Source organism: Elephas maximus, chromosome 1 (assembly GCF_024166365.1).
Source record: "Elephas maximus indicus isolate mEleMax1 chromosome 1, mEleMax1 primary haplotype, whole genome shotgun sequence".
Taxonomy (NCBI): domain Eukaryota; kingdom Metazoa; phylum Chordata; class Mammalia; order Proboscidea; family Elephantidae; genus Elephas; species Elephas maximus.
Genome location: NC_064819.1, coordinates 98335001 through 98362378, shown reverse-complemented (window position 1 = coordinate 98362378; position 27378 = coordinate 98335001). Strand labels below are relative to the sequence as shown.

Here is a 27378-nt window from a genome sequence, read left to right as displayed (position 1 = left end):
CCCCAAGGAAGACTCCTCCCTTGTCGGGGGCCGACCCTCACTGCCTCCCGGTGACCTCCGTCCACTCCCCAGCCTGGCACAGGGCGAGGCAGAGGAGGAGCGCAGAGCAGGGGTTGGACGGAGATGAAGAACATCTGGAGTTGGAGTTGCACATCTGGTCGCGGAGCTCGCCTGCCCCGCCTATCTCCCCCCCTCCCCGCGTCCCAGTCACTTCCTGTCCGGGAGCAGTAGTCCGTGTTGTTTTAACCCCCTCCGGGACCGCGCTAGGGCTCCGAGGAGCTGGGGCGGGCTCGGAGGAGGGGGTAGGTGATGGGGGACTACGGCCGGGTACCCGCATCCCGAATAAAAGCCCTGTAGACCAAGCAGAGCTGTGGTTCTTCAAGGCGTGCGGCGAGCGAGGCGACGGGAGGGTCCGGGCGCGGGAGGGGTCCGGAGGGCGGGCTGCACGCCTTCCCCCACCAGCTCCCGCCCAGGCCTCGGGCGCTCCCGCGTCCCCTCCCCCGCGCCCTCGGCGGGTCCTACCGAAACTCGGCGGGCGCGCAGAGTCCAGACGCCCCCCGCGGGGGCCCCGGGCTGAAAGGGAGGCCCCGGAGGTCCGGGAAGAGGGAGAAAGGGGGGAAATTCGAGAAACAAGCCACTCGAGGAGAACCAGACAAACCGGGTCCGGGCGAGGCGGGCGCAGCCGCCAGGGCGGGGCCGAGTCTGGGGCCCCGGGAGTGGGGGGCGGGCTGCGGGCGGGAGGGGGCGCTCCGCCCCGGCGGTTCGGGACTGGGGTGGGTAGAGCCCCGAGGCCCGTGCGCTACGGCTCGGCCCGGCTTCTTGTGACGCGGCACCCCGGGCCCCAGCACGGACGGGAGCCCTGCCCCCGAAGCGGGAGCTCTGCCCTCGGCCCCGCCCCAGGCCGGAGCCCCCAATTCCGGCGGGGCACTGGGGAGAGGCTGCAAGGCCCAGCGTTCACGGGGAGATTGGGAGCATCGCACTGGCGGGGACGTGGGGGTGCTGCCGGGCGCGAAGGGCGGTGAGCGGCCCGAGGTCTGGAGGCCGTAGGGTAGAGGGTAGGCAGCCCGAGCCCCGGTTGGGGGTGGCCCCGCGCGGCCCCGCCTCTCCCGGCAGGTGCCCGCCCCCGGCGCGCCCCGCCCCCTGCTTCCCCGCAGCCCCCGCCCCCCGCCCCGGCTCCTCAACACAAACTTTCCGTCCCGCTCGCTCCCTCCTCCGCGCCGGGCGCCTCCTGCTCCAGCCCAGCTCATTCCGCACATTCCGGCCAGCCCCCTCCCCACGACCCCCCTCCCCGGCCCCCCTCTCAGCTCCCTCGGGCCCGGCGGAGCGGCCCGGCCGGAGCGCCCCCCGGAGCTCGGACCAGGTAAGCCGGGCGAAAGCCGGAGGAGGCCCTGCTGGGAGAGGAGGTTTGGTTGGTCCGTTCTGGATAGAGGGGGGCAGCTGAGGGGGGCTGGAGCCTCGAGCTATTGTCCAGCCTGAACCCGAGCCCTGTATCTGGGTGCCGGGAAGTTTGGAGGGAAGGGGGAGATCTCTCCGGGAAGCCCCGCCCACTACCACCCCGCGATCGGGACAAGCTGATCCGGGGAAGTAGGGGAACCAGGAGAGTGTGTCGGTGCCATCACCTGCCCGGCTGTCCGTGCTTGCGGTGCCTGGGCGAGGGTCTGGGGGCCACAAGGTTTGGGGGGCCTGCCACCGGGGAGCTTTTACCGGGGGCGCCCAGTCCCGGGCCCCGCCGCCCTTTGGACTCCCGGCTCCCCGTCCGCGCTCGCCCGGCGCCGGCTCGGCCCCAGCTCCACGCAGGCCTCGGGCCGGGCCTCTAGGCGCCCAGGCCGGCTTGGGCGCGCGGTGCCCGCGGCTGCGCTGGAGTGGGGAGGGCGTCTGGGAGCAAAGCTGCGAGTCCTGAGCGTGAGTCCCCGAGAGGCAGGGGCTTCAGTTTCCCAGCAGATCTGTCGCCTGTTTCGGGGTGAGGGTACTGAGAGCTTCCAGCGCTAAGCTCGGTCAGCCGGGTCCCAAGGGGGCTGGATTTTGGGCCTTCTCTTTGCCACACTTCCTCAGGGCCCTTGCTTAAACTTTAGAGGGTTGGAGAGCGGCTGCCCCCCCACCTCCCACTCCGGTCCCCGCCATTGTCTGTCATGTCCTTTACTCCTGCTTGGGGCGGGAGGGCAAGGAGGTGCCTTCCTGTGTCTTGTTTCCCAACCCAGCCAGGCCCTAGGGCAGTGTCACTGAGACCCTATCCTGTCACCTTTCCGGGAAAGGGGCCCTGCTTCAAAGCGGAGAGATTGTTTTGGGGCAAAGGAGAATGAGGCCTTGGTGAGGGCTTCTCAGGGGCCGCCTCTGTCTGTGTCTTCCCTCTCTCCAGGTGGAGGCAGAACCAGGTCAGGCCCAGACTTGTAGTCCAGGAGAGCATGGGATGGGGGTAGGCGCTGGACACAGCCTCAAGGGGCTAGTGCCCCTGGCGGCTCTGTGTATCTGGTCTCCTGCGGCCTACTTCTGTGTACACATGCTCCACCCCAATGCAGGGGCAAGACACCTCCATGGTGAGGATGCTGGGGGCACCCTGGGGCAAGGAGGGAAAGTGGAGCTCCCAAAAGGTTGGAAATTTGGGGGAACTATGTCCCCAACCCTTCCAAACTCCTGTAACCTCCAGTTCCAAGACCCCTTCTCTAGGGCGTACCCCCCAGGACGTGGATCTGTGGCCTTCTGGTTCCCTGCCTACTCTGTGGGCAGAGGATGGACAGATGTATCTTCCCAGGACTAGGCTGTCTGGTGAGGGTAACTTAAGGGGTCCTGGGTGCCCCCTCCTGAGGGAGGGGTGGGAGCCAGTGGGAGTCTCAGCCTCATGGGCCTTCCCTGACTCCCTGGGGAAAAAGCCATAATTAATCCTCATTAGCCCATTTGGGCTGGGGAATGACTGAGTGGGATGGTCAGTGGTTGGCAGGAGAGAGCTGTCTGGAGTGGGGGGGTGGGGTCCTCCTGGACTGTGTGCATTAGGGGCCCTGGGCCCTGCTGTCCACTCTCAGCCTCAAGTTTGCAGACCCCGGTACATATACCCTGCCAGTTGGGAACACATTAAAACCAAGAGACATCTCAACCAGGGCTTCCAACCTGCTCATTCTGATTCGAACCCCTGCTGAGAATTTTCTAACAAGTTCCCAGGCCATGCTAGTACTACTGGTTAGGGACCAATTCTGAGAATCACTAGTAGAGCCCAAACCCATTGCCATCGAGTATTCTGACTCATAGCAACTCTAGTGGTTCTCAAAATGTATTATACATAAGAATTATCTAGGGACCTTGTTAACATGTAGACTCTGATTCAGTATATCTGGGGTGGGGATGCAAATTTTCAGCAAGGGTTCAAACCGTAAGGAATCTCAACTGAGGAAGTCAAATTAGGGATCTGTTCTCATCTGGGCTTTCACCAGCTCTGTCATCTTGGTGGGCCCCTTTGGGCCTCAGTTTCCCTGCTTAGAATAGATGACTTCTCAGGTCCCTTTTTTCTGAGCTCCTCCAGGAGTCCCTGTCTCCCAGTCTGCCTTCTTTCTCCTCCCATTATGGAATCTGAACCTGCTAGGGTCTGGAGAGGAGAATGAGGTGATGGAAGGAAGATGGGGAGGACAAACCAGGGGGGCGACTGAGGAGTAACTAGATCAGCTGAGTTGGCTGAAAAGGTTGCAGGCAGCAGGTGTCCAGGGACAGGGTAGCGGGATGAAGTAGGAGAACTTACCCTCTGAAGTGGCAGTAGGGCCTGGCCGTGATGGGGTCTGGCAGGGCAGATGGCATAGATGGTAGTCAGAGGCCACTTGAATGGCCAGTCCCCCTACCCTAATCCCAGACCTTGCTGGGGGTCCTCTTGAGGGTCAGAGTGTGGAAGCTGGAAGGGAACAGAAGCTGGCAGTCCTGCCCATCTCTTTCTTGCTCAGGAAGGGGAGAGGTTTCAGCTCACAGTAAGGAGGGTGGAGAAGGTCCCTGGGGGTACGAGGCCAAGGGAGGGCTCTAAATGCTGCAGCTTTCTGTGGAGATGGCCAGAAGGTCACAATCTCTTCTTCCCACAGAGATCTGCAAAAGCTGTGGGGTCCAAGAGGTGGCCTTGAGGTTCCAGGTCTCCAGGGACCTCTGGGGCAGCCCTGGGGCCATGGAGGGAGCTTCTCTAGTCAGAGTTAAAAAGTCAGAGTTAGGGAGGTCAAAAGGTCACACTCAGCCCTGTCCCTATGCTGTTGCCCTGCCCTCCACTCCTGGTGTGTGCCAGGCTGAGGGGGGTCTGCAGGAGAGGCTGCTGCCCCTCTGGGGAGGAGGCTGAAGGAGAGACAGCTCTGCATATTCCCTCAGGGACCCCACAGGGAACTAGATGTTGGGGCCAGAGAATTCCATCCCTCTACAGATCCCCAAAGCCTCAGCCTTTGGGGTTTCCTAGAGTGCTGATTGTTTCCTGTACTCCCTGCCAGGCCTGAAAGGACAGGAAGTGATAGAGGGAAATGAGAGTACCACTGTGTGTGACATTGGATGTGTGTGTGAGAGAAACTGTGAGTGGGACTTTCTGTGTGAGAGACTGTGGTGCTGGAAGTGTGTGAGAAAGAAAAGGTAAAAAGTTTGTGTGTGTGTCTGTGTATGAGGCTGGATAGATACATGAGAGAATATGTGACATTTTCTGTGACTTTGTGGCATTCAGGCCTGTAAGAGAAACTGACATTCTCTGTGACCGAGATTGCATGGGTATGAGAGAAACTGTATAGGGGACATTCTTAGCGTGTGACTGACTGTCACACTTCATATATATGTGAGAGAAACTGAATGGGTGATGTTCTGTGTGTGAGTGGGTGTCACACTCTATATGTGTGTGAAAGAAGCTGTGTGCTTGACCCTGTGTGTATGTGCCCTGTGGTTATGATGATGTTTGTGTGTGTGATGTTCATACCATCACAGTGTTTATGGGACACTGTGATTGTATGATGCCATGTGTGTGGCTATATATAACGCTATATGCGTGTCAGAAGCAGAATGCATGACAGTCTGTGTGATGTACGATGCTGTGGTGTGACCACTTACAATGCGATATGTGTGTGAAACAGTATGTGAGATAGGCTCAGGCTGGTGAGAGACGGATGATGGTCTGTGTGTGTGACTCCAGGTGACACTACATATGAGAAAAACTATGTGAGAAGCTCTTTGATACCATGCTAATATGTGTGTATGAGAGAGAGAGAGAGAGAAACCATTGTGACAGTATGGACTATATATGGCATGGCATTTGTGTGCTGAGAGATGGTTGTGATAAGCTGAGTGTGAAATAAGGTGTGTAGGTGAAAATGTGAGCACCAGAAAGAAATTCTATGAGCAGCCCTGCATGCGAGGGAAACTGTGTGGGGTGTGACTGAGGCTGCCTCTGTGGGTGGCCACTATCAGAGATTGTTTGGGACTGTTGGACAGTATGGGTGACACGCTCTAGGGCTGTGCAAGAGAGGGTGTGGAATATGGTGTGACACATTTGGGGACCTGTGAACCTGATATATATGGTACCTACATGGAGGATAGTGAAAAAGCACTGTTAAAAGTAGAAGGGAGAGAGATGGAGAGAGGGGCAGGTAATAGGTGAGAGAGGAGGGGCAGGGAGACACTAGGACTGTGGGGGGGGGTGCTTGACTGAGTGACTGGTGGCAGCTCAGTGGGTGACCCAGAGTACAAGGAGGCTGAGGTGTGGCCCACTGATGTGTGAATTGAGAGACTGACCTCAAGAGTTACCTGTTGGCTACAACTCTGCCCCGTCCCCCAACTTGTCCTCACTGGATCCCTGGCCCTGGCTGGGAGTGGGACAAGATGAGGTGACAGCACAGAGTCCAGAATGGAGCCTGAGGGCTCTGAATCTGCCCCCCACACACATACACACCTTCACTGCTCTGGGGGGAAGTGACAGTGAGGTTGAGCTTTGGAGAAGAAAGTGGACGCCCCCCCCCCCGCCCCTGCCAGAAGCCCCTTCCCCAAGTAGAGGTGGTGGTGGGAGGGCGGTGGCAGAGAGCCTTGATTCCCAAATTGGAAGCATATTAGTAGGCGGGGGAGGGGGAGGAGGCCCTCACCTCCCTCCTAGTGGGCTCTGCAAATTGCTTCCTCCTGTAAAAATCTAGACCCTGCTCCAGGGAGGAGGGTGCTGCCTCCCCAGTCTGGTGGGGTGTGGCCATTTGGCAGGGTCCCTCAGGAGTCCTTGGGCTGGAGGTGGGGGAGGCAGGCACTACCCCACCCCATCCCCTGCCCCAGTCTGGTCCCAACCAGAGCGTGGCCACTTCTGGGGTGGGAGCCTCTGGCAGCTGGAGAACAGCTGGGCCTGCTGAGGAGGTGGGTAGGGAGGAGGGAGGGAAAGGCAGAGGGGATAGGAGGCTCTTCTAGCCCTCATGACTACCCTCCCCATCCCCACTCTCCTGATTGGTCAACCCAGCCCAGGTTTGGGGGCTAGGGCTTCAGGAAGCAACTGCTGATTTTACCCACATTCCCCATCGAGAGCACTTTGGGGTCTGAGGTCCCTGCAAGAGGACAACTGCTGGCCACTGGACCCTGTCAGGTCACTGGCTCAGCTTGCCCTCCCAGTGGGGCTGGCGGAGGGGGAGGGTGGGGAGGTGCCCACCTGCCCCACTTGCCTGGTCTGTGCCCCCTCCAGGGCAGCGGCTCTGGGAGAGGCCCCACTTCAGGCTTGTCCTTCCTTCCTCCTTGGAAGGGAAGAGTAGGGCTGGGAGGTCTGGAGCCTGCAGGGCCCCCTGGGGATGGGGGTCCAGGGCCCCTACAGCAGCCCCAGCTCTGGCCTAGCTCCCTGGAGCTGTCCAGCCAGTTCTTCCAGCAAGTCTGGCCCCAGGGTCGGGAGTGGACAACCAGGTGCCCCTTACCTCCCCCAGGGCCCCAAAGCCTGCTCACCTAGCCTGCTAGCCCCCATCCCTGTCGCCACTCAGGGCGCCTTCTGACCCTGAGGGCTGAGGGCCCTGGAGAGGGGAAGCGGGTGTGGCAGGGTCAGGCTGAGGGTGCAGGCAGAGTGAGCTCCCAGGAGGGCTGCAGCCCTGTTGGTGGGTGTGCAGGTGGGACATGTGATAATGGGCCCTCTGCAGAGGGATATGGGAGCAAGTAGGACATGAGTGGGGAGGTTCTGGACATGACCCTGTGGTGACTGATCCTGGCCCCCAACAGTGGCCTCCCTGTCACTCTCTCCTTGTGGGTCTGCTGGTTTGCCCCTCCCTGGCTCCTCTGTGCCTGAGTCTCTTGGCCTCTCCCCCTCTGTGTGTGTCCCCTCTCTCTGGATCTTGGTCTGTACCTCTGCCTTTCTGGGTCTCTGTTGGCTGACCACTCTGTCTTCTTTCTCTCCCTTCACTCCACCCCCACTGACGCTGTCTGTCTGTAGAGCTGATATTTTCCTCTCTATGCCGCCTGCTCTGTCCATCTCTCTCAAGATCTCCCCATTTTTGGATCTCTGTCTCTCCCAATGAGTCTCACTCCATGGTTCTCTCTCCAGGTGTCTTGTCTCTTATCTGTCTCTCCCTGGGTTGGTTGTTTTTTGTCCTCCACTCTGGGGCTCTCGCCCTCTCTCCTGTTCTTTCTTCTGTTCTCTTGTCAGTCTGTCTCTCTGGGTCTATCCATTTATCCTTCTCTCTCTCTCCATTTATCCTTCTCTGTCTCTCCATTTATCCTTCTCTGTCTCTCCGAGTCTATCTCCCCTCTCTTTACCCCACCCCAGGCTTTACCGCCTCCGCTCCTATCTGTCTCAGGCTCCAGCCCGCCTCAGTCTCCACCCACCCCCCACTTGTGTCTTCTCCCTCTTCCCACCTAGCCCAGCAAGGCAGAGGTTCTAGACACCCAGGCAAGCATCAACAAGCAGCCTGGGGACTGCCACCCTCCCAACCCCTGTCAGCACAAGGAAGAGGTGAGACCCTACCCCTGGGCTGAGGCTCTCACCTCACCCTAGGGTCGCCTGCCCTCTTGCCCCAGCCAGCCCCCTCTTGATTCCTTGCCCCTTCCCTGTGCCTGAGTTCCACATTTGTCTCAGTACAGCCCTGTCAATGTCCCCATGGGCCCACAGCCTCCTTCCTCACTCTGGACTGTGTCCCAGTGCTTTGAGATCAAGGAAGAGGAGACTGGGCACACACTGGGCCTTGCTCCCCATCCTGCAGCAGTGACTCTGGGAAGACCAGAGCAAGCAGCCCTTGTCCCTCACACAGACCACTCCCACCCCTCATGAGGGATGCGGTGGGACCTCAGTTCAGCCCAGCCTGGTGCTGCTCCTGCTGCGATGGCCCACGTGAATACCTCGCCTTGGGGGGCACAAATATTCTCATTCAAGTGTCAACCTGGGCACCACACGGCATACTTGCACATGTGTGCTCTCGTGCGTGGCTGTGTATGGGGTCACCTGCAGGCCACCGTGTTGGTGCCACTGCCCACAGGCATGTTCCTGGGAAGTGAGGCATAGTCTGCTGAAGGGACGGTGGTCCCATTTCTCTCCTTGACTCGTCCTGTAGCCGCCCCCTCAGCTCCCCTCCCCCTCACCAGCTGCCAGCGGTCCCAGCCAGGGGCCGCCTGCCCCGCCCCCCCAGTCTGTCCCAGCTCCCAAGTGCTGCTGTGTTCGCCATATTTGGCCACAGTGCTCCCGCGGGGGGCGGGGCGGGGCTGACATCACCCTGAGAAGGGGGGGCCACAGCCTGGATGAGGGGAGGTAGGCAGAGACTTGGGGGAGGCAGGAAAGTTGCTTTTAAAAGTCTGGGGCTGCCAGAGCCCCCCATGTGACCAGACCCCTGCTGCTCTGAGGGAGGCCTCAGGAAAGGATTTGGGGGGAACTGGGTTGAAGACTCCACTCGGAGGGATCAGGGATTGTAGCTCATTGTAGCTTTTCTTCTCCCTCCCCTCTGACAGACCCATGGCAACTGTCACCTGGATAGGCTCTGTATCTCTACCTCAACAAGGGAGTCCCTGGGCCACCCAGCACACCCCTACCCCCTCACATTTTTATTCTAGGAACTTTGCCCCAGGGGCTGATGAGAGGACAGAAGATCTAGATCTAGCTACAGGCTTCCTGAAGTGAGGGACAGGCTAGGGGTGGGGGCACCCTGAGCATGGCCCTCTAACCAGTCAGGGGCACAGCTTCCTTTCCCCCTGGCTGCCCACTGTCCACAGAAGGTACTTCTGGTGCCCTTGGAGGCTTTATAGTAAGCTATACACCAGTGTGGGGGTCCCTGAAGTTGCTCCAGCCACTCGGGCTAAAGCGGACTCCTGGTCTGGACCCCACTTGTCAGACTCAGGGTAGTTGCTGTGACAGCTGGACCTTCTTTCTGTCTTTAGGGATAGCTTTTCTCAACCCCAAACCCTTGCCCCACTTGGATAAGAGACTGAAGCCAGATTGCCTAGATTCAGATCCTAGCTCTAGCGCTTAGTGGCTGTGTGTCCTTGGGCAAGCTACTTAACCTCTCTGTTTCTTGGCTTCCTCATCTTTAAAGTGGGAATAATAATAGCGTCTACACCACAGGGTGATTGTGAGGATTAAACAAGTCAATGTGTGTAAAATCCCAAAGCAGTTCCTGGCATTCAGCAGGCACTGCGATGCGATTAATAGTTACATTAACTCTAAACTCTACATCTGTCTGACATTCAGGCCCTCAGACCCTCTCATTCCTCAAGTGACTGCCTCTCACGCCTCCCTCAACAATTAGCAGAATCCAGCCCCCACTCACTCGGCAGGACCTGGAATTCATGTCAGAGGGAAAAAGAGTTTCCATCTCTATCTTCTAGGGGGTTCCCTACCTCATCCCCTGCTTTCTAGGAGCCCAGGGCAGAGTCCCCAGGGTCTAGTCATCATGGGCTGTAAGACACTCCAAGACCCTATATATGTTTTGGGCTCATGGGCTCTGAGGCTGAAGTGGGCTTGGGGTGGGCCAAGTGTGTTGGGACTGACTGGGTGTGGTCTAACTAATAATCCAGCCTCACATGTGCAGGGATCTCTACAGTTTACAGAGCCCTGGCCCATCCTCAATGTGGGTCAGGGCAGGGGCGGGAGTGTGGGTGGTTTATGGGCTGTTGTGGGGCCGGGGAGGTGCGGGAACAGGAAGTGGGATGGAGGGAGAGGGTGGGGTTGAGCAAGGCTGTTGGCCCAGTACCTTCTCAGCTGCTCCCTCATCGGGCTCTCTTCTTGAAGTTCCTGGAGGAGTTGCTGCCCCAAGTTTAGGTTCCTTAGCCAGTATCTCCTTAGTTATCCATTTGGGAAGGTCAAGACCATGCCTTTACTAAGTCAGAACCCCTCTTATCCCTCAGCAGGGTCACACTGATGCTGGGGGAGAGTTGAGAGGTGGGGGTCCCTGGTTGGGAATGCAGAGGAGGAGCTGACAGAATGAGAGCCCAGGAGCCCCTTTGAGAGCCACAGAAACGCCCTGCCCCCCTCCTGTTCCTCCTGTCTTTGCTCATCATGATGCCTTTGGCAACTGGTGATCTCTTGGGCCTCAGTTTTCCTCATCTGAATAATGAGGCATCTTCCTTGTCCTCTCTGCCTTACAATTTGTGAGGATTGAATGAACAGAAAAGTGCTTTTCCCCCACAAAAGTGCTGTGTAGATATTAGGGATTGTTGTTAATGATGATGATGATGGTCACCTTCTTGAGTGTTATGTGCCAGACATTGTGGTTAGCACTTTGATCTTATTTAAATTTTAATCCTTAACAACCTCCAGGAGAACCTTTCCTCCTTTATAGGACCAAGGCTCAGAGAGGTGAAGTAACTCACCCAAGGTCACACAGCTTTGAATAAACATGACTTCTGATGACCTCCACCCCACCCTGAAGCACCTGACCCCCGCCCCCCCCCCAGGGGTGGGAGAGTGGGCCAAGGTGCAGAGCCAGCATCTGGGGGCCAGTTTGGTCTGAGAGGACACAGGCCCTGATCCCTCTGTGTCTGCTCCCCAGGCTCAGGCTGCCCAGTGGGCTCAGGCCCAGAGCCCAGAGCAACCAGCACAATAGCGTCCAACAGCTGGAACACCAGCAGCAGCCCCGGGGAGGCCCGGGAGGATGGGCCCGAGGGCCTGGACAAGGGGCTGGACAACGATGCAGAGGGTGTGTGGAGCCCGGATATCGAGCAGAGCTTCCAGGAGGCCCTGGCCATCTATCCACCCTGTGGCCGGCGTAAGATCATCCTGTCCGACGAGGGCAAGATGTATGGTACGTGTGGGTAGGCAAAGGGACACTGGACAGGCCTGGAGGAGGTGGCCTGACCCTCGCTGCCCGTCCTTTGGCCCCACCCTTTTCTGCTCTCTGCCCCTCACCTAACCGGTTTGGCGAAGTCCTGCAAAGAGGCTGGAGGCTGCCAGCCCGCCACGGGCGAGTCTGGGCGTGCAAGCCTGTGTGTCTGGATCCTCCTCCACCCGCTGCCTCCTCATAAACAAGCCAGGCTTGCCACCTCTGCCAGAGCGCAGCCCACACCTCTACACCCAGGCAGCTCCTCCTCTCTCTTCCATCCCCCCACTGGCCTGGAGGTTTCAGGATGACTCAGTGGGCCCAGGAAACTGGGTCAGTCCAGCCTGCTGCAGCTAGGCCTGGAAGAGGGTCCCTCCTCTGGGAGGAGGTGGGGAAGCCCCAGGGGTGAGGCCTGCGTGCAAGTTCCACACAACCGAGGTTCCCACTGGGCAAGTGCCCAGCCACCCTCCACAGTGTATGTTAGGGGATGGTGGGACTGTAGGGGGAAAAGCTGGAGAAAGAGGGGACTCAGTCACTCCTTAGGCTCCCCCCCCAGTCTACTGCTCTTCCATCCCCTTTCCTTGCCACCTTGCCCACCTCCTGCCTCCAGAAGGGAGTGTCCCCTCTTGTCCAGCCCTGAGAGGGCTCTCCCAGAGCTGCATTTTTGGGATAACTCAGCCCCTCTGGGCCTGGCTGCTTGCCAGCTCTCTCCAGCTATCCCTAATAGCCTATGGCTGGGTGAGACAGGCCCTTGGCTTCCCCTCTGGTGTCCAGGTCCACAGCGGGCTGGAGGGTGCAGCAGCTGGGTAATGTGGTCTGGGCCCCTCAGGTCCCTTGATCCCACTTCCTTCGCCATACTTGCTCTCAGAGCCCCACTCACGGACAGGCAGGTGTTCCCGGGTGCCTTCCGTAGGCGGGGGCTGCACACTCCCACTGCTACGTCCCAGATGGCTGGGGCAGCCCCACAGGGTATTTTTAGACAGGGTGGAGGGAGTGGAGTGGATAGGGGCCTGTGGGAAGGGAGGAGCAGCGGGGCTGGTTCTGTCATTGAAGAGGAATTTGGAGAATGTGGCCCATTCTGGGGACACCATGGGGTTGGGGGACAGGGGGCCTGGATTTAAGGGGTGAGAGGTATATGCCCTGAAGATGCAACATCCACTGAGCCCTGTGTCCCTAGCACCCTCCTCATGGTTCTGAGCCCCTGGACACTGGCCAACTTCTTTCTGTACCCCAAAAGCCCTCAGGGGTCCATGGTGCTGAGCAGAATCCCCACCCCAAGGCTGATTGATAGCTGGGCTCTCTCTCATAGGGCGGGAGAGACACTGGTAACTGGTGACATGAGGTAACAGGCACAAGGACATGGTGACATGCTCAGTGACACAAGGACAGGGTGATATACTCAGTGACACATCTTGACACAGGCTGTCAGAGCAGGAGGCATGTTGGAGACTGTCCAGTCCTTCCTGCCTCTCACCAGAGGGAAAGGGACTTGTCCAGAGTCTCCCTCCATGGCAGGGACAGGGCTGGGACAGGAACCCAGTCCAAAACTCTTTCAGAAACTCATGGGGACATGTGCTGAGAGGTCTACCACCCAGGGTGGGGCTCGTTCACATGCATGCCTGCGCGCACATGTGCGCGCGCTCACACACACACACACTTAGAGTTGGCATCACATACAGGGAGGGAGGCCGCACTGCTGGGGGCTGGGTGTGAAGGGGTGCTGTGCCAGGAGAGGCCCCCTTTGGCCCACACATACAGCCAGCTGTCCTGCTGACCTGCGGCCACACCTGGCCCTGTCTGTCTGTGGGGAAACCTGTCAGGGCCACTAAATATTGTTCTGCTCTTCCTTCGTCTGCTCTGCTCCTGAAGCCACCCCTGTGACCCCCCACTCGGCCCCCTCCCCTATGAGCAGCTTCCCAAGTCCTGGAGGAGACAGATGGGAGGGAATGACACACTCCCTTTGCCTGCCCTGCTTGTGCCTCCTGAGGGCAGTTGGGGTGAAGAGGGTGGGGGAGTGAATAGAGAGCAGTGTTTTGTGGAGAGTCCTGGAGTGGGGGGTTTCTAGCTACCAGCTCCACCCTTTGCCCACTCCTCATTTTTTCTCTCACCCCAATCCAGGTCGGAATGAGTTGATTGCCCGCTATATTAAATTGAGGACAGGGAAGACTCGGACGAGAAAACAGGTAAAGAGACGATTTATGCTGTGCCCCCCTCCTCCAGCCCACACGCACTCCTTCAGCGCCTCATTCAGCCCCTCTCGCCACCCTCCCAGGGCTGTCCGGTCCAGAACTGCCCCTGTCTCTGCCTGTTCTCTGGCCCATCACTCCCAGCCTCTGCCCCTCCCTTGCCTCAGCTTGGCTCCTGCCCTCACTCCTCCAAGCAGCTTCCTCATCCTTGCCACTTCTCTTAAAGAGATGATCCCACTGTCCCAGAGAAAGGGGCATCATCCCCGCTGACTACCCACCACCCCTCCCACGCCTTTGTTTCAGGGACTATAGAGAAACCCCATGGGCTTCAGAGGCAGCTACATGGTCACTGCCCTGAGGAGTCCACCGACCAGTCAGGGAGACAGACAGTTAGGTGGACCAGGGCCAGGCAGGGCAGCACAGCCTACGATCACAGTGTGTGCAGGGCACTGTTGGACACGCAGCTAACTCAGACCTGGAGAGAGAGCTGGGAAGGCTTCCCAGAGGAAGTGACACATGAGAAGCAATTTTATTTTTATTATCGTGGTAAAATATTTTTAACACAGTCTTTGCCATTTCAGCCATTTTTACATGTACAGTGACATTGATTACATTCACTGTAATGTGCAACCATCACCACTACCTGTTTCAAGATACATTTTTGAAAAAAAATTTTTTAATGTGGTAAAAATATACACGTCAAAACATCCACCAATTCACCCAGATGCATTGTGAAGGAGGGATGGTAGTCAGCCAGGCAGAGAAAAGGGAAAGGGTCCTTCCAGGCTGAGCCGCTGCACAGACGAAGAATAATCATGGTGAACCCATACAGAGCTTACTGTGTATTAATTTATTGAATCCTTACAGCAACCTTACAAGATAGGTAGAGTAATGATGTCCAGTTTGCAGATGAGGAAACTGAGGCACGGGAAAGTTAAGTAACTTCCTCAGGGTCACTCAGCTGGAAGGTAGTGGATCTAGGGTTCAGCCCACTGGGCAGGAAAGGGCCCTCTGTCAGCAGTGTGGTGTGGTTGAGGGAAGGGAGGAAGGGTTGAGAAGACCCAAGAGATGTGAGTGGAGGCAAATTTCCCCTGGGGGCAGCTGGGGGCCACAGAAGGGTAAAGCAGGGAGTGGTGGTATAAAGATGGCCTTGGGGCTGCTCAGGGAATGGATTGGAAAAGGCCAGGCAGGAGACTGGCCTGGAGGCAGGGGCAGGAACTTGAATCAAAGGTGATAGGGACCTGGGAAGTGGCAGTGGGAATGGAGAAAAATGGTGATTTGAGAGATGACTGGTGGCCTTGGGTCCAGGGAGGGTGGCATGTAGCAACAAGAACCCAAAGGGGAGTATGTTGGGGTGAATTCCACTTGGGGTGCCTGGGAGTCATCCAAGGAAGTATCTCTGAAAGGCCTGGAGCTGGGAGAGGGAGGCCTGGAGGCCAGCACCCAGAGCCCTAGGATAGCCTGACCCCCCAACCTTCAGGTCTGGGTGGGACTTGGACCACACACCCATATTCCCCAGGTCCCTGTAAGACAAGCTTGACCTATCCGAACCCGCCTCAGAGGAAGGTTCTGAGGCCCCACCCAGGGCAGGAGGGGAAAGGATCCCTCATTTGTTTAAGCATTTATTAACCACCCTCCCAGGTCTTGTTACACAGCATTTATTCATTCAGCAATTTATTGAGCAAATACTATGTTCTAGGCACTAGGGATACAGCAGGGATCTGGACAGACCAGGGCCCTGTTTCCTAGGAGCCTGGAGCAACAAGAGAAGTAGTACCTGATGGGTAAGAGTCAAAACTCAGAGGTCAGACCCTGAGCTCAGTGGAGTCACTAGGGGACTGTGGGGGTGAGGTCCACACCTGGTGACACTGTGAGTGTCACTGTGACATGTATAAAAATATCCTTGTAGTGCCTCTCTGCCCTTAGCAACCATCTCAAAGATGTCACAGCTCCCATCTCTGCTTTCTGTGCTTCTGAACTTGGCAATTCGTTTCACCTGGAAAAGCCCCTGTCCCCCATCCTAAAAATTGCTCAAAGTATCTGCAGCATAGATGCAGAAAGGAGCTGTGGTGGCACAACAGTTAAGCTCTCAGCTGCTAACCAAAAACGTCAGTGTTTCAAACCCACAGAGTGGCTCTGCAGGAGAAAGGCCTGTCACAGCCAAGAAAACTCTATAAAGCGGTTCTACCCTGTCCTATAAACCTATCGCCACCAAGTCATTTCCGACTCTGCGACCCTACAGGCAGAGTAGAACTGCCCCATAGAGTTTACAAAGAGCGCCTGGTTGAACTGCCGACCTTTTGGTTAGCAGCCGTAGCACTTAGCCACTACGCCAGCAGGGTTTCTACTCTGTCCTATAGGGTCCTCTCTATGAGTTGGCAATAACTTGGCTGTACCCAACAACTATATACCTATGGATGCAATTCCATTTGGAATAGGGTTTTCCTTGTGATGTTAATGAGGCCATATCAGTGTAGGGTGTATCTTAAACCAGCCACTTTTGAGGTATAAAAGAGCAGATTGGGCATAGAGGCAAAGAAGCACAGATGGGGGAAGACAGATACCACCTGGAGATCACCAAGGAGCGCAGGAACCGAAGCTGAAAAGAGACAAGGACCTTCCCCCAGAAAACCGAAAGAAAGAGAAGGCCTTCTCCTAGAGCCAGTGCCCTGAATTTGGTCTTCTAGCTTCCTGAACTGTGTGAAAATAAATTTCTGTTGATGAAAACCAAAAAACAAAAATCCCTGTAGTTAGTTGTAACAATAAAAACATTTTTCGTAAGCCTTTTACATGTATCAATATACCTACAAGGCTAAAACTCTATGCTAATTTACTTTTTGAACCTTCAAATGCACTCTGGTCAGAGCTGTCATTATTACCCACGTGCCTTTGTCTGCATATGCTACAAGCACGCTCTGTTGTTTTCATTGCTGCCAGCATTTTGATAGTTGCCAATTTTGTCAAATTCTCTGGTGTTTTAGCTACAATGTTGTGATAATTAGTATGTGTGAACCTATATCAATAACTTTTTTGAGAACGAAGTAGTAATTACAGAAGGAGTGATATATGGGAATTACAATTTACAAGTAACATTAGTACAAAAAACATGACTAAGGATTCTGTTTGGTCTGGTACAGGAGGAGCTCCATGCAGGGGGTGGGGTGACGCCATGAGTTACTATGTTGGGTGACACCAACCCTAGTGACGCCACTGCCTGTGGGCTTAAATGCCAGCTCTGCTACCTAGAGGACGGGTGCTTTCCTCCAGTCTCCACTTCTTCAGCCGTTAAATTAGTTAATATGTGAAGACACTTAGAGTAAGCACTGTATAAGAATTTGCTGCTGCTGCTGTTATTACTGTAATTATTATAAACAAAGTGGCACGAACAGTCTGCACTGAACTACTAACCGAAAGGTTAGCAGTTTGAACCTATCCAGCAGCATAGTGGAAGAATGACCTGGCGATCCGTTTCTATAAAGATGACAGCCCAGAAAACCCTACGGAGCAGTTCTACTCTATAACACATGGGGTTGCCATGAGTCAGAATCGACTTCATGGTAACTGTTTTTTGTTTTTAAATTACTATAAGGGCATTGAAGGTCCCTGGGTGGTGCAAGTGTTTCAGGCTGCTATCCTAAAGTTTGGCAATTTGAACCCATCCAGCAGCACTGCAGAAGAAAGGCCTGGCAATCTGCTTCAGTAAAGATTACAGCCAGGAAAACGCTGTGGGGCAGTTACTCGGCAACACATGCAGCCGCTGTGAGTCAGAATTGACTCGATAGCAAGGAGTTTTGTTTGTTTGGTTTTAATAGTCGAAGCCAGGAGCAGATCACCCTCAGCATGCCCCTCTTCCCCTAGGAGATAGATTTACAGGAATGTGCTTGTCAGAGTGGGAAAGGCAAGAGATCAAGACATCCAGTCATTTTGTCATTATGGTAAAAGAACTCAGGCCCAGAGGTGGGACATTGCCCCAGCCTCTTCATTCTCAGTCCAGCGTCATTCCGGCTCCTGAGAAGGCTGCCTGTACTTCGAGGTTTTACAAGCCCACTGTTGGCAAGCTCAGAATTAAAAAAACCACTGTCTTTAATCGTTTTGCAAGGCCAAGCCTCTCTCATGTTCATCTTTCTTAGAACTCTGGATCTCAGTATCTAATATTCCCTTTAAAGGGGACTCAGCCTATGGTTATGAAGACAAGGCATGTCTTTATGTGTTGCAAAGAGCAGCCAGCTGACAAACAAGGTTTATTTGGTTGTTTTTATGTTGGTAAGGAAATATAGTTTTAGGTTTTTTTAGATACATACCGAGTGTAAGTCCCAGGTAACTTTCAGCTGTCAGAGAGTTAACATTTGAGATGTCAACCATCTGGAGGTGATCTCTCTGCTAACGGTTTAAAGGAGAGGCCTCAAGTAGCATAGCTTGCTGTTGAAGCAAGTGGGCTCTGGGGTCAGATTGCTTGAGTTCAAATCCAAGCTCTAGCACTCAGCTGTGTGACCTTGGATAAAGTTGTTTAGCCTCTCTGTGCTTCTATTTCATCATCTGTAAATGGAAATAATATTAGTTCCCATGATGTGAAGATCAAATGAGTTGGTTCGTGTGAAGTGCTAGGAACAGTAGGATCAGTGCTCAGTAAATGTCAGCTGTTGTCATGAAATACTTAGTAATTTTGCTGGGTTATGAGTCTGGTTCCCATGTGCTGTGGGCAGCGTGAGGAGAGCTTAAGTCCTAACCAAGCTTCAGGGGCTGCCCAGCATCGCATACATAGTAACTTCCAGTCTGTGATTAGAAAGCAAAAGAAACTGTTTCTTTGCGGATATCAAAGCTACTTGTCAGGAAAGCCTACAGCAATCGCTTATAATGAAAGTATGAAGCAGCCTAGAGAATCAGGTGTTTCCTAGTCTTTCCTGCTGAAAGCTGTGCCGTTTAGGTTCTCCCAGGCTCAGGGTCAAGTCCTTGACAATGTCTAGGGTCTGCTGTGCAAGCCAGGCATGAGAGCCCGTGGCACACACCAAGAGCGTGAGTAGCTCAGGTATGCCAGCGGAGGCTTCAGGGAGGAGGTTGCTGGGGAAGAAATGCAATTAAAAGCACCTACTGTATACATGTGGGGTCACTGGTAGTTCAGCGGTAGAGTTCTTGCCTTTAACGCGGGAGACCCGGGTTTGATTCCACCTCATCCGTAGCCACCACCCACCAGTCAGTGGAGGCTTGCATGTTGCTATGATGCTGAACAGTTTTCAGTGGAGCTTCCAGACTAAGACAGGCTAGGGAGAACGACCTAGAAATCTACTTCTGAGGATCAGCCAGTGAAAACCCCATGGATCACAATGGCCTGATCCCATTGTGAATGGGGTCGCCAAGAGTCGGGGGCCATGATCAACAACACTGTATACATATAAATACACACATTAGTCCAAGGAAAAGGAAGGCATGCTGAGGAAGAAGCTGTATGAGCAAAGCAGGGGCAGGGGCAGGACCAGGGCTGGCTTGACAGGCCAGCAAGCTGTTGGGGTTGATGGAAGGATGTAGGCAGTGGTACAGGGGGAGCGCTGGTAAAGAACGTGGCCCTAATGCACTAATCCAGTGCTCAGCAGGAGTGCCATGGCCATTGCTAGCCTCTCTGGTGCCAGTTAGAAAAAGATGCCTCTTCCAAGGACACCAGTGAGAAAACTCCCCTTTTTGGGGAAGAAAAAAAAAAAAAAAAGAGTCCTCTGGGGCAGAGGAATCCCTGCACCAGGGCACATAGCTTGGCCAGGAAAGCTTGGGCTGGATTTCAGCCCTTGCTCATGCCCTCTGGGCCAGGTGAACAGCCTACACAAGTGTACATGGTACTCCTGGAAGCCACTGTAGGCTCTTGATCAAGGCAAGGCCGAGAGCAGAATTGGCAGGGCCAAGGGGTATCTGCCCACAGGGGCCCACAGTCCCCACCCCCACTTATATTTGGTCCCCCTAGAGATGAGGGCTGGGATGCCCCTTGCCTGTGGCCCTGCCGCAGCTGTGCCTCCTCACTGTCTGTGTTTTCCTCTCTGGCGGGGCGCGGGGCGGCCCCTAGGTGTCCAGCCACATACAGGTTCTAGCTCGGAAGAAGGTGCGGGAGTACCAGGTTGGCATCAAGGTACGTTGGGCACCTGGCTGGGGCCTGCAGCCCCTCCGCGGCCTCCACGCTCTGTCTGCACAGCTCAGGCCTCCGCCTTGGCCAGCTCTCCGGCTCCATATGCCTCTTTTCTGGCTGAAGCTCTGTTCTTGCCTCTCCTGCTCTTTCTGCTCTTTTTCTCTCTCTTTCTCTACAGGTCTCTAGCCACTTGCAGGTTCTAGCCAGGCGGAAATCTCGGGAGATTCAGTCCAAGCTGAAGGTACGGGGTCCCCCGCCATCTGGCCTAGCCCTACCATGCACCCTCCCTGGCCCAGGCCTATTGCTACTCTCAGACCCCAGCCTGGAGCAGGGAGAGAAATGGGAGACTATAAGAGGGCCTCAGAAACACAGCAACAGCAGGAAGCCCAGAGGCTACCTCAGGCTACACCAGGCCACAGCTCCTGGGGATGGAGCAGAAGCCCAAGGCAATAGCCATTCCTACAGTGAGGGAGAGGGAGACCATCTGGGGGCCACTAAGGCCCATCTCTCCTTTTCTCCATTTTCCTTTTCCTCCTTCCTCCTAACTGCTGCTTGCTAATTGCATGGGGACTTCAGGTGGGCAGGCAGGAGGCACTGGGGGTACTGGCTGGCAGGGCTACAGTGGTGGGCATGGTAACTCCTTGCGTCAGACTCTCAGTCCTGGCTGCTCTGTGGCTGAGGATCTCAGAGCCGGGGGTTTATGCCTGGGCTGGTGTCCAGGGTCCCCAGTAGGCAGCGTCCTTGTCTCCCTGCCCACAGCTGCCTGGCTGACTGGGCCTCCCACCCTCAGGCCCCCATGTCTGTAGCACAGCTCCAGAGAACATGGCCAGACCCAAAGGGGAGCCAGCTTGGACAACTGTCCAGATCTCCAACCTGTTCCTTCCCTAGCCACCCTTTCCAGGGCACCCCTAACTGGCAAGCACCCCCTCTAGGGGGCATGTTGTGGCAGGGTGGGAGGTGGTCCATAGCTGCTTCTAAGCTTTCCTGGCCTCTTCAAGAGCTGAGAGCCAGGTGGGCACTGGGTGGAGGGAGCGGAAAGGCCGTGCCCCCTACCCTTCTCGTACAGGTGTCTCCTCTAATCCATCCTCCCTCTTTCCTTTTCAGGCCATGAACCTGGTAAGTGGCTCTGCCCCTCCCCAGGCTGGGGGTGGAGGGTAGGGAGGAAGAGTCATAGCACCTGGTATAGAATTTTCAAACTATGGACTGTGAAAACAATTATTAGCCTACAAGCAGCATTTTTTTTTTTTTTTTTTTTTTGGTGAAAATATACACAGCAAAACCCGTTCCCATTCCGCAGTTTCTAAACGTAATGATCAGGGACATTGGTTACATTCTTCACATTGTGTCAACATTCTCATTATTTCTGTTCTAGTTGTTTCACTTCCATTTGCTTAATTTCTCTGTTGATGCTTTGGTCTTATATAGATTTTTTTTTTTTTTTAAAGTAATGTAATACTTAAAGGTATTTTGGGGCTAAACTGTTATTTAGTTTAAAGGTGGGAGCATTTTTTTGAAAATAACTTATTTTTCATTATTAAAAATATACAAAGCAAAACATACACCAATTCAGTAATTTCTACATGTACAACTCAGTGACATTGATTACATTCTTTCAAGCTATGCAGCCATTCTCACCCTCCTTTTCTGAGCTGTTTCTCCCCCATTAACATGAACTCAAACTGCCCTCTAAGCTTCCTATCTAACCTTTCGAGTTTCAAGCAGCATTTTTTAAAAAAATGAAACACAGTGGTTCTCCAACTTTAGCACACATCAGAATACCCTGGGCTTGTTAAAACGGGTTGCTGGGCCCCACCCAGAGAGTCTCTGATTCAGTAAGTCTGGGGCCTGAGAATTGGCATTTCTAACAATTTCTCAGGTGATACTGATGCTGCGGGTCTACAGACCATACTTTGAGAACCACTGATGAAATAGAATAGAAAATATCAGAAATGTTGTGGTATGTATGTATTGGGTTACAGAATAAAATAATTTCTCACTGTGAGTTGGGTTGATACATAGGGATGACATACTCTTAGGGGACAGACTTAGAGAGGGGTAGAGACTCTCCTAAGAACACACAGCAGAGCCAAACTAGAATCAAGACCTGGACTCCCAAAGCCCAGATGGCCTGCTCAGACCTGCCCTCCCACAGCAAAGCCCTGGTCTCTGGCCTGGCCCACACCTCACCTGGCTCCTCCCTTCTCCAGGACCAGGTCTCCAAGGATAAAGCCCTCCAGAGCATGGCGTCCATGTCCTCTGCCCAGATCGTCTCTGCCAGTGTCCTGCAGAACAAGTTCAGCCCACCCTCCCCTCTGCCCCAGGCCGTCTTCTCCACTTCCTCACGGGTACAGGGGTCTTGGGAGGTGGGATTGGGGTGGGGTGTATCTTAAGGGCTGGGTGCTGGTGGAGGTCATGGACACTGAGGGGCCCCTTGGCTTTGTCCTGTCTCTGCAGTTCTGGAGCAGCCCCCCTCTCCTGGGACAGCAGCCTGGACCCTCTCAGGAGTGAGTATTGTAGTTCATTCTTTCCACATCTTTTTCTTCCTCCTGGGGGCCAGGCTGGGCTTTCTCCCCATCTGGATCCCAGAATCAGCTGCACAGTTTTCAATCAAAAATAAAGGGGTGGAAAATGCAAGTAAAAAGAGCTAATCCATCTGTCTGTTCATTCAAGTGTTTGTTCATTCATTAACCCACCCATTCACTTATCATCCATCCCTTTGTTTATTTTTCCCTCAGTTAATCTCCGAGTCAATCTCTCAGCTGAGTTAGGTAGTCAAATATGTCCATACTCAGTTTCGTCAATTCTAAGACAACTTTCATCGTAAGACACACCCTCTAAAAGTTTAATGAACGTCTGTTCAGGATGGGGCTGGTGTGGACGGGGTTGAAATGCTACCTTAAATATGAGATGCAGCAGGACTTCATAAGTGTTAAAATGTGAACAAGACAAAAAGCTTGTGAGTTAGCTTGTCAGCATGCATTTCTGAGCTTCAGCGGAAAGGCTCAGTGTCTTGCTCTTGGGGTCTTAGATGAGGGACTGGGCCAGGTGGAAGCCTCTAACCAGGCTGTGCTCTTGTTCGCAGCATCAAGCCCTTTGCACAGCCAGCCTACCCCATCCAGCCAACCCTGCCGCCGACACTCAGCAGTAAGTTCCCCACACAGGCTGCCACCCCCACCTCTCTCCCTTGATACCTACCCCCCTGCTCAGGAGAACTAGGGACCAACTGTGTGTGTGTGTATTTGCACTGGGAGGGAGGAGTGGATGGCATCCATAGGGGGTGGGGGTAGACCAGGAACTGTCCCTTTACCTTTCACAATGTTGCTTCTAGATCTCTGGCACAAAATTACACAGCCAACACACAGTTATAAGCACACCCACCAAAAAAAAAAATTTTATTTATATATGTGCATGCATGTGTGCATGTGTACGCACACAGATATATGAATAGAAAAAGTCCCTGTGAAGAAGTACCCCACAACTTAACAAGGCTTCATTCTGTCTAGGTGCTAGGATTCTGGGTATTTTTTTTATTTTTCCCCTTTTTACTTCTGTGTTTTCTGTCTGAACATATATCAATAGTGAGTTAATTGATGTACACACATGGCTGTATAGGTAGTACACTGTGTAAGGACACCTGGCCCAGGAGGCTGGTGGAAGTAATCATCCAACTTGTGTTCCTACTCAAAGGGGTGCCATTTTCTGTTTACACAAAGGCTCTGTGCAGGCTGGGTCAGATCCATATGTGGCCACACACCCATGCAGATGTGGGTCATCTCACCTTCCAGGTTACGAGCCCCTGGCCCCGCTGCCCCCAGCTGCTGCCTCTGTGCCTGTGTGGCAGGACCGCACCATCGCCTCCTCCCGGCTGCGGCTCCTTGAGTATTCGGCCTTCATGGAGGTGCAGCGAGACCCTGACACGGTAAAGTGTTGGGGGGGCAAGAGTTCGTTCATGCAATCGTGGACGCATTCTGGCACGGTGACCTGTGGCCACAGCTCCTGGCTAAAGATGAAGGCCCTTCAGGGTCACAGGGTGGGGGTCTGGCCTGTTCAGGAAGCCACAGGACAGCTCTATCCCAGTGCAGCCCCCGGGCCTCCAGTGCTCTCCTGACCCTGTCCTGGGCCCTCCCCACAGTACAGCAAACACCTGTTTGTGCACATCGGCCAGACGAACCCTGCCTTCTCTGACCCACCCCTGGAGGCGGTGGATGTGCGCCAGATCTACGACAAGTTTCCCGAGAAGAAGGGTGGGCTGAAGGAGCTCTATGAGAAGGGGCCCCCTAACGCCTTCTTCCTTGTCAAGTTCTGGGTGAGTGCACTCATCCCGCTCTGCTCCCAATATCCCCCCCACCCCCACCCCTACCTCCCACCCTGTGCAGCACCCCAGGCCTACCTGCTGACCCTGACCTGCCCCGAGGCCTGTGGGCAGAGCTGTCACAGAGAGATGGGGGGGGATGCTGATGCAGCTTGGTGGGATGCCTCCTTTGGCCTCTGCCAGCATGTGACACCCTTGCTGCCCTACCTCCAGGCTGACCTCAACAGCACTATCCAGGAGGGCCCAGGAGCCTTCTATGGGGTCAGCTCCCAGTACAGTTCAGCTGACAGTATGACCATCAGCGTCTCCACCAAGGTGTGCTCCTTTGGCAAGCAGGTGGTAGAGAAGGTGGAGGTAAGTGGGGGTCTGGGAGGCATGGTGGGGCTGGGAGCAGGCACACCCAGGTAACACCTTCCCTTTGGCTCTCTGTAGACGGAGTATGCCCGGCTGGAGAACGGGCGCTTCGTCTACCGCATTCATCGCTCGCCCATGTGCGAGTACATGATCAACTTCATCCACAAGCTGAAGCACCTGCCTGAGAAGTACATGATGAACAGTGTCCTGGAGAACTTCACCATCCTGCAGGTGAGCCAGGTGCCAGGGGAGTTATGGGACAGCCACAGGCTGGGGCCTCCAAGGGTGGGTGGCCAGACCCATTGCTCAGATGAGGAGAGTGAGACCCAGAAAGGAGAAGGGTCTGCTGAGCCCCACTTCCCTCTGGCCCTGTTCTGCCTGACCTCTGGAATCTCCCTGCCTATTCCCTAGGTGGTAACAAGCCGGGACTCTCAGGAGACCCTGCTTGTCATTGCTTTCGTCTTTGAAGTCTCCACCAGCGAGCACGGGGCCCAGCACCACGTCTACAAGCTTGTCAAAGACTAGGATGCCTTCTGCCCCCCAGCACCAAGATCCAGGATGAGCATCCTTTCCACACACCCACCTGGCACCCCTGGGGGGTCCAGGATTGAGGACACATCTGTCTGCCAGGCCCCAGGCCCAGGACCCAGGAGCCTCCCCACCTACCCCCACCACACACACTCCCTGCCACTGTTCTGCGCTTTAATTGTGGGAGAAGCCGGGAGGGCTCAGCCGTGGGGCAGCCTGCCTGGGCCACCGAACCACCAGCCTCCGGCTCTGTTCCACCTCAAATAACCTTGGAGAGGTGGGATGGGAGGGTACCTTCTGGCCCCCAGGGGAGCGTGATGGGCAGTGAGGGTGAAACAGAGGCGGAGGGAGTCGGGGTGAAGAGGCCTCAAGGAGAGTGTCAAGTTGGGGTTGGCTTGAGAAGAGAGGGGCCCACACTCCTTTTGCTCCTGCTATGTGCTAGGACCCCTGCACAGCTGGTGCCCCCCTCAGACCCTGCAAGGCAAGCATGGGGTCTCCATGTTTCAGATGAGATACGGAGACTCGGAGAAGTTGCAGGACCCCCAGGAGGCGTGGACAGAGTTGGAGTTATCATCCCAGGGTGCCTGTCCCCAGAGCCCAGGTTGACCTACCTCCCTGGACCAGGGGCTGGCCATGGGGATGGGGAGAGGCCTGCACTAGGGGGTTGAGACAGACAGGAATGAGGACAGGAGCCTCCTAGGGGGTGACTTGGGGCAGAACAGAGCATCTCCTCCCAGAGTCCTCCAGTACAGGAGAGCAGGCACTTGTGACAAGGCAGGAAAAGGGGAGCCCATACAAGGCACCTGCTTATCAGCCCACAAGCCAGCCAGGGACTGCAGAAGCCCCTACTGACCCCTCCAAGCCCCCCAGCTCAGATGGGGTACCAAGGCCCCCAGCAGCCTCCTGAACAGGGAAGGCCCCGGGGCAGGCTTGGGCTCAGAAACAGGGTCCAGGGCCAGGTAGGGAGGTAGAGTCCCAGCCTCTGGGCAGACCAACCACCCTGGGACAAGGGTAGCAGAAGGCTTTGATATTCTCTGTTGCCCTAGATTTGGGTCTGGTGACCCCCTCGGTGGGTACCACTCCCTTATTTCCTATCCCTACCCCCCAGTCTCCTTGGCCTAGAGCAGCAGCTCCTGAGACCCAGTTCTGGGACTGAAGGTTAACCCTTCCCCTGCTGCCCCTTCTCAACACCCAGGCCCCTCAGAGCTGGCTCAGCCTGTCCAACAGCCGCCTTTGGGCGGCGCCGGCCCCCAGGCACCAGCAACCTCTGGGTATTTATGAGTTTCATATGAAGTACTGTGCCCTTTCCCTTCCTTACCCCCCACCCCCCCACCCCCCCCACCCCTGAGCTTCCTGAAGGTCCTCACAGTTTGCATATCGCTCAGGCCACCTCCAAACCCAACCTAGGTTTTATAATGTATATTATATATATTTTTGTGTATTTTTTAAATCCAGCTGTGATGGGTTGTATCATAAATGCGGCGCAGGGCTGGGGCAGGGGCCCTCCAGGCCCGGCTCCTGCTCAAAAAAAAAAAAAAAAAAGATTAAAGTTATTTGTTTGTGGGTTAATCGTGGCCAGCCTTGTGCCAGACCTCTGGGTTAGAACACCTTCAGGTTCCCGCTGGATAAAGCTGGGGAGGACCTGGGTGCTTCTGCGTGCCGGTGTGTCACCCCCTCCCAGCTCACCCCATCTATGACAGGGGGACAGGGGCAAGCACTACTCACACAAAATAGACATGACTTGAGGGCCCCATAAAAGCTTTGCCAACTCCAAAGCATTTTCACTTACTCATACAAAGTGCAGATATAAATTTATCAATTCAGTTCAAAGAAGGGTTATTTGGGTTTTAGATTCAGGTTTTTAACAACTTTATGACCTTAGGTGAGTCACCAGTCTCTGAGGCTCACTTCCACATCTGCTAGAGAACATTTTTGTGGGTTATTGAGAGAATTAAATAAGATGATGACTATAAAAATCCCCTGCTCTAAGTCTATGTGCATGGCAAACTTAATCTCTCCCCTCGAGGAATTTAAAATCTAGTGTAAGTGCCCGTTGCAAGAAATTTTAGTAACTCTGGAAGGAAAAAGTTAAAATGATTTGGTTACAATGCTTTAAAAAAAGAAGCTTTGCCGACTGCAAAATTTCTCCCATCCCATTGGTGAGCCGCTAGTGAGCACCCACTGTGTGCCCAGTATGTAAGTGAGGTGACTTGCCCAAGGTCACATGGCTACCGAGATGGGAGCTGAACCACACACTCTTCACAGACCCAGGCATGGTAGCTTTTCTATTGGTTATCATCGTCCTCATTTGACATGTGAGGAGGCAATTTGCTGTCCCATGTTGATGGCTGCTGAGCAGTGGAAGCAAGACTCCAACCTGTTCATACCCAAAACACCAAACCTGTTGCCATGGAGTCGATTCCCGCTCAGTGACCCTACAGAACAGAGAACTGCCCCATAGGGTTTCCAAGGAGTGACAGGTAGATTTGAACTGCCGACCTTCAGCAGAGCTCTTAACCACTGTGCCACCAAGGCTCCAACCTGCTCATACCCACATCCAAAAGTCTGCTCTTCCCCCCGGAGCCACCTTGTGCTCCAAGACCACAGAGTCTCCAGGACATCAGCTCCTGAAGATCCTCAATGGACGTTTTCCCAAAGGGGCCTGTGGTTTGGGGCATGATCTGATCCAGCCTTTTCACTGTAGTTAAATAT

General features: G+C 54.8%; 1 protein-coding gene across 6 annotated transcripts; it reads left to right on the top strand.

Annotated features, from left to right (window-relative positions):
- Positions 1–1348: 1348 nt before the first annotated feature.
- TEAD3 (TEA domain transcription factor 3) lies at positions 1349–26235 on the top strand. Of its 6 annotated transcripts, none has more exons than XM_049891355.1 (15): positions 1349–1360; positions 2357–2534; positions 7799–7891; positions 10914–11165; positions 13299–13363; positions 19413–19475; positions 20577–20588; positions 21680–21817; positions 21927–21976; positions 22555–22616; positions 23258–23391; positions 23605–23778; positions 23998–24138; positions 24217–24369; positions 24550–26235. In XM_049891355.1, exons 2-15 carry the CDS (start codon positions 2408–2410, stop codon positions 24661–24663), a joined length of 1578 nt encoding a protein of 525 aa, XP_049747312.1. In that variant the 5' UTR covers positions 1349–1360; positions 2357–2407; the 3' UTR covers positions 24664–26235. The 6 variants fall into 6 exon arrangements, with proteins under 6 accessions (XP_049747312.1, XP_049747359.1, XP_049747147.1 ...); XM_049891449.1 differs by lacking the exon at positions 1349–1360 and adding an exon at positions 2645–2763 and having other exon boundaries at positions 2473–2534; XM_049891190.1 differs by lacking the exon at positions 1349–1360 and having other exon boundaries at positions 2450–2763.
- The last annotated feature ends 1143 nt before the right edge of the window (positions 26236–27378 follow it).

Excerpts from the sequence above, each read along its gene's own strand:
- TEAD3 (XM_049891190.1), top strand. The coding sequence starts at position 2,511 with ATGCAGGGGCAAGACACCTCCATGGTGAGGATGCTGGGGGCACCCTGG. Across the intron at positions 22,617-23,257 it reads CCTGCCGCCGACACTCAGCA|GTTACGAGCCCCTGGCCCCG; the intron begins GTAAGTTCCCCA and ends CTCACCTTCCAG. Across the intron at positions 23,779-23,997 it reads TCTTCCTTGTCAAGTTCTGG|GCTGACCTCAACAGCACTAT; the intron begins GTGAGTGCACTC and ends CCCTACCTCCAG.